Genomic DNA, 14619 nt, shown 5'->3' on the forward strand with positions numbered 1-14619 from the left:
ATTTAGGAAAGCAACTTTGCTAAGTTCATTTTTAACCTCTAGTATTTTTTTGGTCAATTCACTTGTTTTCTAAGTATTGTCATTTCATCTTGCAGAAAAAAAAAATTAATTTAATTAATTTCTACACTCCTACACTGGTATACTTTATTTCCTTTTGTGGTTATAACAAGAATTTCTATTCATTAGGATAGTAAGGCGATATGGGGTTCCACCTGAAAGGATATCTGAATGGAAGATTTACTAAAGTATACTCATTTTTCAGTCTCATCTGACAATAATAATCTTCCCAGATGTCAATTAGTTGTTGTTAAATGTTAAGAGGAAGGTGTTATATTTTTAACAAATTAAACCCATGGAAATGATCCTTTTTGGAATATTTTATAGGTTAGAATATCTCTATTAAGTGTGTAAAAATACGTTTTTATAGATATCTGGTTTTTGGCAATTGTTTAATGGTGAAAACACTCCAAAATATTAGTTTTCAAAACACTCTCTCCATAAAATTAGTTCCTTTAGAAAAGTTGTCACTTTCTCACTCATTGTTAAAATGGTAACTTTATCTTGAAAGGACAGATTAGTGGGAGGTTAAGGAAAAGGCTCTATCATTTTCCACTTGTTCACTTGTGCTTGTTTTATTGTATTATCTTCAATTTGTGGTTATTCACAAGAATCATTTGATAAGCCTTAAATCCACTTAACCACACACAGATAAACTGCAATAAAACAAACCACCGTCAACTTACATTTAGTTATTCCCAGTTTTCCCTCAGGTATCTAGTGTGCAGGGCTGATTTTGGACCAGACTGCTTGTGACCATCATTCATTCTGATTGGTCAGTGCTTCAGCCACAGAATTTTTTGTTTTTAATATCACCCCTGCTAAATGATAGGTATGCTATGTAGGCCAAGTCAGATATCTCATATCAAGCCATATTTTAAATATTAGCAAAAAGCTAATTTTCTCTTTTTAAGATAAAAAATAAATATACACAGATATTTTCTTCCCTTACCTCAAAGGATGGCCTTGTGCATACCTCCACACATCCCACCTTGGAAGCTACTGGTCCGACAATTCCAGGATGGTCCAGAAAGGCAGATTTTTGGTTCAGTACACAAAACCATCTTTCAAGTACAGCTTTCCAAAATGGCCACCACCACTAAGTAAAGGATTCTCCAAACATTAGAAGTATTCAAGCAGAAGCTAGATGACCAACTGGTTACTTACCAGAGATGAAGTAGCAGGGGTAAATGGATTGGATTCAATTACTTCCTTTTCTTTTTTATGATGCTAAATACTAGAAATGACAGGAAGCACCCTTGTTTCTATTTATAAGAAAAGTAACAGATAATAGCAAGCTAGACTAGTAGTCAGAAGACCTACCATCAAGTTCAGTGACCTTGGGTAAGTCATTTAATCTCCCTGGCTATGTTTTTCATCTATAAAACATGAGGCTAGAATTTAATCACTTGTGAGGCCCCATACAGCTCTAATATTCTGGGGTTCTATTATTCTTTCTTCTAAAACATACTTTTAGAGAGTTTTTTTTTAAGTTTAATTAGAAATAGACATTGAACTTTTTCAGATGCCTTTTTGGTGTATATTACAGTGATGTACGATTTTATTGTTTTTTATTAATGTAATGTGTTCTGCAGCTGTTATATGAACTTTGTAACTCTAGAATTATGTTAGCAGTTCTTCCAAATATTTCTCTATTCAATTTTCTGAGATTTTATTAGGATTTTTGCATCTATGTTCATAAATAAGAATCTCCTAAATGTCTTTATATTATATTGCTTTTTACTTTTTTTAATGAAAATTACATTTACTTCAGCAAAGGAACTGGGTATCTTGCTATCATTTTCTATACTTTGGGAGTATATGGAAATGATTTGTTATTTGATACTTTGGAAAAGTCTCAGGACAGCCATCACAAGCAGATGACATTTTAATTGGTTATTTCTGACAATTTATGGATTATTTCTCATAACCAGTCTGGACATATTCTCTTTTAAATGTCAGTTTTATCATATTATATCATTATAAGGAGCCAGATATTTTGATACTAGTAATTAAATTTTTAGCATCAAGCTGACAGATCTCTCTTTTCAAATCTAATTGATTTATTTTATATATCTCCTATTCAATTATAAATGTACTAATTTGTACTTTTACGATTGAGCTGACATTTTACCAATTTAATCTGTAAGAACCAATTAATGGTTTCATATATTTTTCTAATTTTTGTCATTCATGCTTGGTTTTCTTATTCCACTTTGATTTCTTTTGTTCTCTTTCTAAATTCTAACCACAAACTCCTTAAAAAAAAAAAAAGAAAACATTTACTTACGCCTTATCCCTAATACAGATATTTAAAGCATGATTTTTTTCTTTATAGTACTGCTTGGGTATCATCACATAAATTTGCTTGCATAGATTTGAATTTTCATTATTTTGAAATTATCCTCCAACATATCCTCTACAACACAGATGTTATTTTAGAGAAGTACCTTTTGTCTCCATATTAACCTATTTCTATAAGAAACAAACTATCGAAGTATGTATACATTTCTGCCTGCTCTCACATTTCTGTCTACTTTTCTTTCATGTATTTTGGCATTATGTTCTTTAAAATGACTAAATCAGTACTACTAGGTTTTCATTATTTAATGTAAATTTCATCTTTATTTACCATTCAAATTTTGATTGTGAAATTTATTTTATCAGATATAACATAAGCAGTCACTGCTTCTTTAATATTTGTTCCAGCATGAGGAAGAAAACATAGACTATAGTTTAATTGTTTTTCATCTTAAATATTTCTTTGCTTTGTGTATACTTGGATGGTTAAACTTTGTTTTGTTTTCTAAACTGGTGACTTTTTAAAAAAATCAGTCCTTGGATTTTCTAAGTAGATAATCCTACTGTATGATAACAATTTTGTCTCTTCCTTGCTAATAGTTACATTTAATTTTAATTTCTGCACCAGGTGTGGCTTCCAGCAAAATGTTGAATAGAAACTGTGATAGTAACATCAAATGTTTTACTACTAATATGACAATTGCTGTAAGTTTGCAAGCCTTCTTTTTAAGGTAAGTTGAACCTGTTTATATTTAATAATTGTAATAAACATTTATAGAATGAATGTATAAGTGAATTCCTTCATACTGTTTTTTTACTTTAAGTTAATGTATATATATATAAAATGAGGAATAAATGTAATCTGATATGATTAGTCAACTTGATGATATAGAATATGAATTAAATTGGACTCATATTTGCCTTTTTTCTTTCAGTAAAAACACCATTTTCTTATGTCAGCTTTCTCCCAGTACCTTAGTGAATTAAGAACTGAGCTAAAACAGGTTGGAAGTCCCATTTTAAATTCAAATAAAGCATAGACATTCAGACTTGACAACAGACAACGGTAATGACATTTAATGAGATAAATTCAATGAACATAGGTAAATGTCAATAAACGTAAGGTTTTCTACATGGCACAACCCTATACCGGAATCACAGTAACTCAACTGCATTCTCACTTGACAATAATGTCATACAAGTGAATTTGCTGATGACTAGCAAAATTACAAAATGAACCCAAGGCCACTTAATCAAGAGTCACAACAACAAAGAAACCCTAGGAATGAAGGTCAAGGCAGGAGGTTGCAGCTGGCCAGATATGATACCATTTGCCTAATTTTCATGTAGGAATTTGCTACAACAAATAAAATAACTATCTCCTCTTAGTTACTAGAAAAGAAAAGAAAACAACAGGTATTACTTAATCACCATTCTGTGACCATGAAATTAAAATATTTCCTGAATGTATGATTAAAAGAAAGAAGTCTTTAAAAACAGTATTAATCATTCTTATACATTCACAATAGAAGCTCTTAAGTCTGAATTTAAAACACTACTCAGTATTTGCTTAAGAAACACATTTAGACAATATGGCTTTTGACATATCAAAGTTCTATGAGAAAAACGAAGACATCTTTTAATTTTGCTTTAATATCAAATTAACAGAGCAACTTAAAAATTCAATAAGAGCATGGGTTGGTTTGATTCAATAAGTGCTTTCAAAATTCAATCACTTAGGGGCTTCCCTGGTGGCGCAGTGGTTGAGAGCCTGCCTGCCGATTCAGGGGACACGGGTTCGTGCCCCAGACCGGGAAGATCCCACATGCCGCGGAGCAGGTAGGCCCGTGAGCCATGGCCGCTCAGCCTGCGCGTCTGGAGCCTGTGCTCCACAACGGGAGAGGCCACAACAGTGAGAGGCCCGCGTACCGCCAAAAAAAAGAAAAAAAAAATTCAATCACTTAACTTCCTTTCAGGAGAAACTGTTCATCATCACGGATCTTACTCTAACTTAACTTTTGGAGAAGAAAATGGAAAATCAAACCCATAGCACAGTGGTTATGTAAGATATTTCCTCCTCAGTGTCAGGCAAAGTGCTTTTGCCCTCTCATAACACGTTCTACTTCAACAGATGATTTAACTGGTCCTGTAGGTTTGATGACTGCTCAACACTACAAATTAGAATAGAGAAAAAGGTTTATCTAGAATGAGCATCTCGTTGTCATAGCAACCCTCTCTATGCAATAGTACTTTCTTTTGGCTTTAAATGTGGGGGCTATTGATGGGGTCACATCCATGGTTGGATGCAGAGATAGGGGTATTCCTCTACATTCTTTGTATGCAATGGTTTCCTGTCCCTGCAAGTCCAATTTCATATGTTCTCCCTAGAAAAAATGGAGGACTTAGATACTGAAAAAAAAAAAAAAAATGCGATCAATGTTAAAAAAAAAAGGACATCTCATTGTGCAAATGATTTGCACAAAGTATATTATATGCATAGTTCTGTTGAACTAAATCAAAATTTCTGTTGGTCCACTAGGGTCCCAGACATGTTTAAACTATGAAGAAAAGATCTGTAAAGCCAACTAGTAGTGTAAACAACATTGCAAGGGACAGATTTAATCCACTTAAAACAAAAACAAGGCTGTTCAATGACTTTAGCACATTTACTTTACTTATGAATATTACCAATGTAAAAGGTTTCCTACCCTCAGAGTTGGTCTCTACACTCTATAACTTTTAGAAAGCCTTTGCTAGCAGTGAATTGACTTACTGCATGCCTTTGAAATATTCTTTATATTCCCAATGAGCTATCCTAGAACACATGGCAACTTAAGGGCCTCTGTGAACCAGAGTTTTGTACTGATCCTAGGCCCAGCAGCATAATTCCCCCCAGCCTGCTACAGTTAGTTGGCCCCCCACTCCTCTACCTTTGGGGTTACTTACTTCTTCTGAATAGCTTCTTGCCTAAATCAGAAAAGGAAAGAGGAAAATAAACATAAGAAAATGCAGCAAACTAGTAAAAGTTATTTTTGGTCAGATATGTATATATAGGCAGAACAAATTTCCAGCTTGTCACATTTTATATTTCTGTCCATCCTATCCTAAGATTGTGCTATTGAACAGAGGTTCAATATCTGAGTGCAGAGTTGCTGAAAAGATGATTCTAAACCTAAAGATGTAATAATATTCTATCAGAGTGAGGGATGTGGTCTAACAAACTACAAGTATGGCTCAAATTCAGTCTGGGTATGTGGAGCCAAACGGTCACATACCTGACATGTACACACCCCCAAAAAATGAGTATTTAGCTATTTAGATATCAAGAGTTAAATTCCCAGTCAGATATTTCTAATAGATACATAAGTATAATGTCAACTACATAAAATAAAAAGCAAAATGAAATAAGATGACAAGTTAATTAAATTATAATTTTGTCCAAAAGGGGTCTCTATATTTCAAAATCTCCTGGATGATTTATATGTAGTTAGGGTTGGGTTATATATGGGAATGTAAGATAAAGAACATAGTTATACTTGATTCTCCAGGGAAGGTGCAGATGCTCCAGGAAAGACCTCAGGCACAGACAGTGGACAGATACTGGTTAAGTGCCTACTGGGTGCCAAGCACTGTGCATGTGTGTGGTCCTGGATGGGCCCTGCCCTTATGGGGTTTGCAGTCTCTCCTTCTGAGAAGCCTCAAATTATCAGAGAGGTTCACAAAGGTGGTGCCCACTCTGATCACACTCCATACCCCAAATTCTTATGCAGTCTCAAGCATCTCTTCCAGAGGGAACACATCCTTGACTAACCCCTCCTTTACTCCCAGCTCCTGCCTCCACAGGAAAATGTGCTGAAACACAAAGGCCACAAGAAACAGCCTGCAGAAAACGATTGCTTAATAAGTACAGTAGGCACTGGAGAGGGAATACTCACTGGTATTGAAGATGTGTTGTTATTATTGCCATTTTTCTTAAACTCTGCATTAAAAAAAAAAAAAGAAGAACAGAGAAATAGAACATTCCACTTCCCTGAAGCCAAACAAACTGTGCATATAAAACCCAAATCATAATAGAAATTGTTTCTTACATCTTCTGAGTGTAAGATGGCATCTTCCTGTAGTACCATGTTTCGAGCAGCCTGACCTAGCAGCTGGAAGACAAAAATAAAATGGTAATAATCAAAACTTCCAAACTTCCTGTAATCTCTCTGCAGCTGTTATACCACCACCCTTTCTCCGTGCCCACCCCCCCACCCCATACAAATATAAACCCTCCAAATGTAAAGGAGGATAATTTCCCATTTGGTCATGTTGAAAATCCATTTCATTGTCACTACGGCAGTTCTGGCATGGGCTCGACATCTGTTCTGAAGGCCACAGCCTGAGAAATCAAGTCCTCCATAACTGCTGAGTTTATTAATCAAGTGCTGAGAGGCAAAGTCTGCGAAAACAAACTCTGGCTCCACAAGCCCGGTGAGAACCTAACTTCTGATTCTTTAAAGGCAAACTTGAGATTTGGGGTGGTTTGAGAGGAGTGAGAGGGCAGGAGTTAGGATAGGGCTTTAAAGGACAGAAGGAAGGTAGCTGTTGAGAAATGGAATGAGAGACACAGAGGGGGTAAAAAGGCCTGGGGAGAAGCTTGGGCTTTCAAGTGGGAAACCACCGTGTAAAGGATGGCCAGATGGAGCTGGGGAAGAGAAAGAAAGAAGTGCGGCAGCAGACTTTGATGAGTTCCCTGATAGCTGGGCCCTGAGGCCAAGAGAGAAAGGCTGAGTGAGCTCTGTTTCAGCTGGGTGGCCTGTGCTCAGCAGATCTGCCTCCTCACAGAGAGGCAAGAAGAGATCAACAGAGGTTTCTGGCCTCCTGTGGCACCCTGTTCCTGGCAGACATGCAGTCCAACCATGTAAAGGGAGCTACTGTTATGTGTGTCCTACCAACCCTCCCTGTTCCCTTGGGTCAGAGAGATTCTGGTGAAAGGGGGACAGATGACTTCAAATTAACCAGGACACCAGCACTGTTCCAGCCTCCAGATTCCTTCCCTCACAGCAACTTTTATTTATTTTTCTTTTTAACTTTAAAAATTAACACAACTTGGGACTTCCCTGGTGGCGCAGTGGTTAAGAATCCACCTGACAGGGCTTCCCTAGTGGCGCAGTGGTTGAGAGTCCGCCTGCCAATGCAGGGGACACGGGTTCGTGCCCCGGTGCGGGAAGATCCCACATGCCGCGGAGCAGCCGGGCCCGTGAGCCATGGCCGCTGAGCCTGTGCTCCGCAATGGGAGAGGCCACAACAGTAAGAGGCCCGCGTACCGCAAAACAAAAAACAAAAAACGAAAATAAGAATCCACCTGACAATGCAGGGGACATGGGTTTGAGCCCTGGTCTGGGAAGATCCCACATGCTGTGGAGCAACTAAGCCCATGCACCACAACTACTGAGCCCTCATGCCACAACTACAGAAGCCCACGTGCCTAGAGCCCGTGCTCTGCAACAAGAGCAGCCACCACAAAGAGAAGCATGCACACCACAACCAAGAGTAGCCCCCGCTCGCCACAAGTAGAGAAAGCCCGCGCAGGGCAACAAAGACCCAAAGCAGACAAAAATAAATAAATAAAAATAAATAAATGTACAAAATAAAAATAAAACTTTACATGCTTCTAAAGGCAAAACAATAAAATAAGACCTATCCAGCCTCTTCCCCTCCCCGGTATCTCTCCCCTATGCATAAATATTTTTTAAATTAATTTTTGGTTTATCTTTCCATTGTTCCTTTACAAACAATGGACATATGTATATATTCTGCCCCCTTTACATAAAATGTAACCTACCATATGCGCTCTTCTGCACCCTGCTCTTTTCACTTGATAATATCTACTGAGATGGATCTGCAGCAGTATATACTGAATCTCCACCTTGTTCTTCCAGGGCTGCTGAGCACTCCACTGAATAGATGTCTCATAAGGTTATTCAACCAGTCCTCCGCTATAGACTTTGGGGCTGTTTCCAGTCTTTTGCTATTGGAAGTAGTGCTACAAGAAATACCTCATAGTTCTTTGTATCTTTTTGCCATCATGTCTTTGGATAGACTCAGAATCTTGATTGTGACTGCTGGATCAGAGGGTTTTAATTTTGCTACATATTGGACCCACCCCCCATTAAGGTTATACCATTTTGCATTCCCACCCACCAGGTATGAGAGTTCCTGTTCCCTCCTTGTGGCCACTTTTAAGTGACAAACTCCAAACTCCTATGGATGGTGACTGACAAACTGATGGCAGAAAAGAAAGAGTTCTAACAGAATCTTCCTCATTCAGTCAACAAATAGTTACTAAGCGCTTATGAGCCAGTAAGAGACATAGCCCTCATCCTTACAGGGCTCACAGGCTGGGATGACAAAGAAGACAAAGGTACTACAATACCTTGTGGTAAGTGCTGAGGGGGAAGCACTGAATGCCCTGGGAGTTCGGGGGGCAGGAGTGATTAACCCATTACTGGCTAGGTGCTCAGGGAAGGCTTCCTAAAAGAAGTGACTTCTGAGACCTAACGGCTGCTGTTTAGAATTCCGAAGTAATATAATGTTACAAAAAAGTGGCATGATCAGATTTACTGTTTTAGAATGTGGTAAACAGGATGGACTAGACAGGGGACTAAAGGCAGAGAGACAGGTTAGGAGAACACTGCAGTATTCCAGGCGAGCAATGAGAGTGACCTGAACCACAGAAGTGGCAGTTAAAAAAGGGGGCACGGGGGGCTTGAGAGGTATTTAGAAGATAGGCTTGATGGGACCTGTGATGGCCTGGAATGCAGGGGCTGTTGGAATGTAGGGCCAAGGTCTTTTCTGTGATGACAGATGAAGTCATTGACATTGTGCATCATTTTCTTACATAAACCAACCACACACGTAACATATCACCTAAGATTTCCAGTTTCAGTTTCCTTAAAGTGGAACATCTTAAATACACCTGTAAAACCACCTGAGTACAGAATCTTTTTAGATTTCAGTGAACTTCCTCCCAGGCTTGGACCACTGTCTTGCTCATAGTTAACTCAATACCAGTTTGTCTTGGTACTTCTCTTCAACAAGTATTGCTAATTTTCAACTTAGTTTTCATAGCAACAGCAACCCTCTTTTTTTCTGCACTCATATTTCATCATTTCCCACATCATCCCATGAAACAATGTAGTTGCAATAGCAAGCACAAGTGCCTTACACAGGCTTAGGAAAAAACCACAACGAACCCTTACCAAGCACACAATTCACCTGGAGGAGCAGAAGCGCAGGTGTGCACAAGAGGAGCGTATTAGGCACAAGCATTCTTTGTGCCATGGACGTAAGTTGGTATGATTTCCTCACTTTGTGCTCCAGTCACACCAGCCTCCCTGCATTCCTTACGTACATTCCCATCTCAAGGCCTCTGCATTTGCCACGTCCTCGACGTGGAACTGCCTCCAGATGTCCATATGGTTTGCTCCCTCACTTCATTCAAGCATCTGCTCGAATGCTACCTCCTCAGAGAGCCCTTCCCTGACCACCCTATTTAGGGAAAACCCTTTCAGCACTCTCTATTCCCAGCTTTATTTTTCTTCATAGCATTTACTACCACCTTTTTTGTGTTTCATTTTTTTGTCTGTCTCTTCACTAAAATGGAAGTTTTCTAAGTACAGGGACTTAGTTTTGTGTACCAACGTCTCCCTTGTACCTAGAACAGTTCCTGGCACATAGCAGACACTCTGTAAATATGTGTTAAGTGGATGCTGTGAAATGAGTGTTTTACACATGGAAATTGTCAGTTTCTCAAACAAAATAGCTATCTGGAGACTGCTGAAGAGAGAAGCAATGCTCTGTGGGCTCAGAAGGATTGAAAATCAGTAAGACACTCCCATAACCTCAGAGCCTAGTAAAGGAAATGGCAAAAATACGTAACTACAGAAAAATACAATATGGTATGTGGTAAGTGTCATGTAAGAGATCCAGTAAAAAAGAAAAAGTTTAGACTTGAGATATGTGTCAACTCTGTCCCAGAAAGTTGGACTGGCTTCAGCTTAACTCAATCCACACCGCTTACTGAGCACCCTGTCTAAATCGACTACAGAAGAAGCCCTCATGAAAAATACACGAGGAGCAGGAGCGGGAAGCAGCAAGCCATATCAGGGCAGTCAATGGTGGCACTGTGGCTTTTTGGCCACTTCATCTAGCTAGCGGCCGTGAGAAGTGACGTCATAGAGTATGGGCTTAGAACCTGTCTGCCTAGGTTTGAATCCTAGCTCTACCCCTTCCTAGCTACTGTGGGACCCCGGACAAGTGAAATTCCTCTCTGTAAGAAAAGTACCTCCTTTATTAGTGATTGTGAAGACTTAATGAATTAAACGACATAAAACACACACTTTTTTTTTTTGAAAAGCTGAAATAGAATCTAAAAATCATGAAAAGGAGAAGGAAGCAGGTATGTCTACCACTAAAACTGACAAAGCAACTTCTGTGCAACCAAGGCAAAAAGTGAAACACAATAAGTTGCGTAATTCTTATTTGGTAAAAGGCAACACAACAATTCTTCAAAAAAGATAAACTTTCCTCTGATACTGAATCCTAAAATGAGTATACCATGTGGACCTCATACAAAGCATATCTGGGATCATCAGATCAGTGACTTCAACAATAGTATTATGGTAAACGCAAACACTTTTTGTTTTTTTTTAATTAATTTATTTATTTATTTTTGGCTGCGTTGGGTCTTTGTTGCTGCGCACGGGCTTTCTCTCGTTGCAGCGAGCGGGGGCTACTCTTCGTTGTGGTGTGTGGGCTTCTCATTGTGATGGCTTCTCTTGTTGCGGAGCATGGGCTCTAGGCACACAGGCTTCAGTAGTTGTGGCATGTGGGCCCAGTAATTGTGGCTCGCAGGCTCTAGAGCACAGGCTCAGTAGTTGTGGCACACGGGCTTAGTTGCTCCGTGGCATGTGGGATCTTCCCGGACCAGGGCTCAAACCCGTGTCCCCTGCATTGGCAGGCAGATTCTTACCCACTGCGCCACCAGGGAAGTCCCGCAAACACTTTTTTCATTCAGCTGTTTCTTGCAGCCACTATCAATAGAAGCTAAGGACATAACATGAAAGCTAATTTTGTAAGGATAATTCTACTGGACCTTAAACTAATATAAATAAAGCTGCTTTGAACATTCATATACAAATGTGAAGGCTTGCAAACATATTATGTTTGCTAATGCAACTACATAACAATGAAATAATAAGTGATGAAACATGAGTAAAAAAAGAGTGGGAGAGAAAGAGGTGCTACTGTTATGAAAACTAACTTGAAAATCAAAAATACTTCTTGAAAATAAGTAGCTAAGATACACTGCTACTGAGTTAATTATGAGCAAGACAATGGCCTACAGGAGAAAGTCATAGAAATCTAAAGACTCTGTCCCCAGATTGTTTTACAAGTGTATTCAAGATGTCTTCCACTTTAAAGACTCCAAACCTGGACATCTTAGATGACACATTATGTGCATGGCTGGTTTATGTAACAAAATGATGTATATGTTTTCTTTTCTCCTGGTTAAAACCTAGAAGTTGAAAGCCTGGGTCATTAGACCCATTTTGTTTGTCCAATCACCTGCCTCGTGGGCATTTGGATTGTCTCCAGTTTGGTGCTATTATGGATAAATGTGCTATGAACATGTTCAAATCTTTGTGTGGACATATATTTTCATTTCACTTGGGTGAATACCTCAGGATACAATGGATAGGTCCTTTTTTGGAGAGAGACAGTGTACACATATAAAGCTTGCTGGTGTGACAAGCTATCAAATAATCCCATACACGGAATCAGCCAGAGGATGATGAGGGGAAAATCACGGCAAAGGAGAAAGCTAATCTAAGAAACAGAAAACCAAGAATGTGGCCAGAAAGACAAGTCAGAAAAGAATAAATCTGTGGACAGACGATGCATAAAAGTGTGGAATCTGGAATGTTGAGGGCAAAACCACGCGGAATTTAGGGGCCGAAAGAGACAGATCTTCACTAGAGACAACTCTGAGAAACAAATGAGGAACTCGTTACGACCACTATCTCATCCGTCGTCTGCGGCGATCTCTGCTTTGAAGCACCGATTCCCATCATTTCGTTTCTTCCCCCACCGCCTCCATTGCCCCGCGGCTCACAGGACCGCTAATCCTACCCAGAGACTACACACCCCAGAATGCAACACGCGCCCTCCGGAACGAGGTCTTCTCCCTTCGCCACTAGTTCACGGACTACAATTCCCAGGATGCAACACGACCCTCTTCCCACGGCTATGGAAGTCGAGTCTCCCGGTATTAAGCCCGGAGAGTCCACTCCCAGCTCACCTCGGAGCTCCGGGAGCCCTTCAGCACCTGCTTGGTGAGCGCGATCACGTCAGTACCACAGGTGTTCACCTTCTCCGTGAGAAGCCCCTTCACAGACTGACCGAATCGCGCTTGCGAATCCGGAGCCCCAGTCGCCATCACTTCAACCAGTGAACGCCTCCCCACGGGCGATGGCGAGTCGCAGGGGCCAAAAGATGAGCAAAGCGAAAGGAGGCGGGGTCTTTTTTTCCCTACCATGGGAAAAGGAAGGGACGCATGCGCGTAGCGGAGGGTGAGCTTTGCTAACTTTAAATTCATTTAAAATACTCAGTTGATATCCTGAAGAAGACAGGGCCCAGGCAAACATCAATGGAGGGGATGGAATACAATTTCAATAAACCCATGGTTTAAAATCAGAAGGCCTGGATTACAGTCCCAATTATGCCGTTTAGTTGTGTGACTGCAAATTATTCAGCCTCTGCAGCATCTTGTGTTCCTCATCTGTAAAACAGAAGTAATAAAGTTAAATTCTCCAAAGTGTATGAGAATGAATTAAGATCAATTCAATTTTAGCAAACATTTCATGAACGAAATATCAAGCACTGCTGGGCTGAGGTAAAGAGAAGAGATGCAGTCCTTGTCTCCAGTGAGCTCCCAGGCTGAGGAGGCATGTAAACAAACAGAAGAACCGGGAAGAACAAGCTAATAGAAAAATTGGCAAAGTTCACAAACAGGCAGTTAAAAAAGTAAATAAGATAGTCAACAGGTATGACAAATGTTTTACATCTCTAGTAATTTTTAGTGATAAATGACCCCTTTGTTGTATTTAAAGCAAACTGATTAACACCTTGAAAAGAATTAGTATCTGAAGTGTTTCATGTAGCTCTATTTTTTTTTTTTAGCTAATGCACGAGAGAGATGACAATGGTAAATTGGCGAATTATGTTTAAAATCACCTATACTCAGTATCAACATTACTTTCTCTTCCAAGTGTCTAGTTTCATGTCTCTGATTCTTTCATTTAATTCTTATTCTTAATCAAATTTATTGAGGTATAATTTATGTTCAATAACTACATTCTTCTAAAGCATACAATTTGATGAGTGTGATGGATGTGTACACCTGTGAATTACCACCACTATTAAGATACAGAACATTTTCATCACCCCCACAAGTTTCCAAGTGCCCCTTTGTAGACCATCTATCCCTCACTCCAGGCAACAACGGATCTGCTTTGTAGCACTATAGATTAATTTGGGTTTCTAGAATTTTATATAAATGGAATCATACAGGAAGTACATTTTTTGGTCTGGCTTCTTTCTCTCAGCATAACATCCTGAGAGTCATTCACTTAGTTGTGTATATCACTAATACGTTCCTTTTTTATTGCTGAGAAATAGTCCATTGTATGGATATACCTCATTTTGTCAATCCACTCACCTTTTGATGAACATTTGGGTTGTTTCCATTTGGGGGTTTTATGAATAAAGCTGCTATGAACATTCATATACAAGTCTTTATGTGAGTTTGTTTACATTTATCTTGAGTAATATCTGGCAGTGGAATGGCTGGGTCATATGGTAAGTCTTTAACTTTTCAAGAAGCTGCCAAACCATTTCTCAAAGTTTACCACTGCATTCCGAACAGCAGTGTAAGAGACTCCAGTTGCTGTACACCCATAAACTTAGGAAAAGGTTGAGCCATGGTAGAGCCATGGTAACAAGTAGCCACCTGTAGTAGACAGACTGGCCACTGACAGCTGGCTTCCATGATTCCTATCTCCTGGTGTTCACGCCCTTGTGTATTCCACCTCTCTTACTTGTAGGTGGGACATGTGACTTGCTTCTAACCAATAGTATATGCGTAGGTGATGGGAGATATGTGATTATACGTAAGTGATTATGTAATTACATTACATAAGACTGTAAGGCTCATCT

The 14619-nt window shown here is 39.3% G+C and overlaps 1 protein-coding gene across 1 annotated transcript; it reads right to left on the reverse strand.

Moving 5' to 3' along the window:
• Nucleotides 1-3362: 3362 nt before the first annotated feature.
• BORCS7 (BLOC-1 related complex subunit 7) lies at nucleotides 3363-13158 on the reverse strand. Its single transcript, XM_060034153.1, has 5 exons — nucleotides 12704-13158; nucleotides 6447-6509; nucleotides 6294-6337; nucleotides 5305-5325; nucleotides 3363-4529 (listed from the first exon to the last, which is right to left on the reverse strand). Exons 1-5 carry the CDS (start codon nucleotides 12998-13000, stop codon nucleotides 4478-4480), a joined length of 477 nt encoding a protein of 158 aa, XP_059890136.1. The 5' UTR covers nucleotides 13001-13158; the 3' UTR covers nucleotides 3363-4477.
• Nucleotides 13159-14619: the final 1461 nt, after the last annotated feature.

Source organism: Delphinus delphis, chromosome 16, assembly GCF_949987515.2.
Source record: "Delphinus delphis chromosome 16, mDelDel1.2, whole genome shotgun sequence".
NCBI lineage: Eukaryota > Metazoa > Chordata > Mammalia > Artiodactyla > Delphinidae > Delphinus > Delphinus delphis.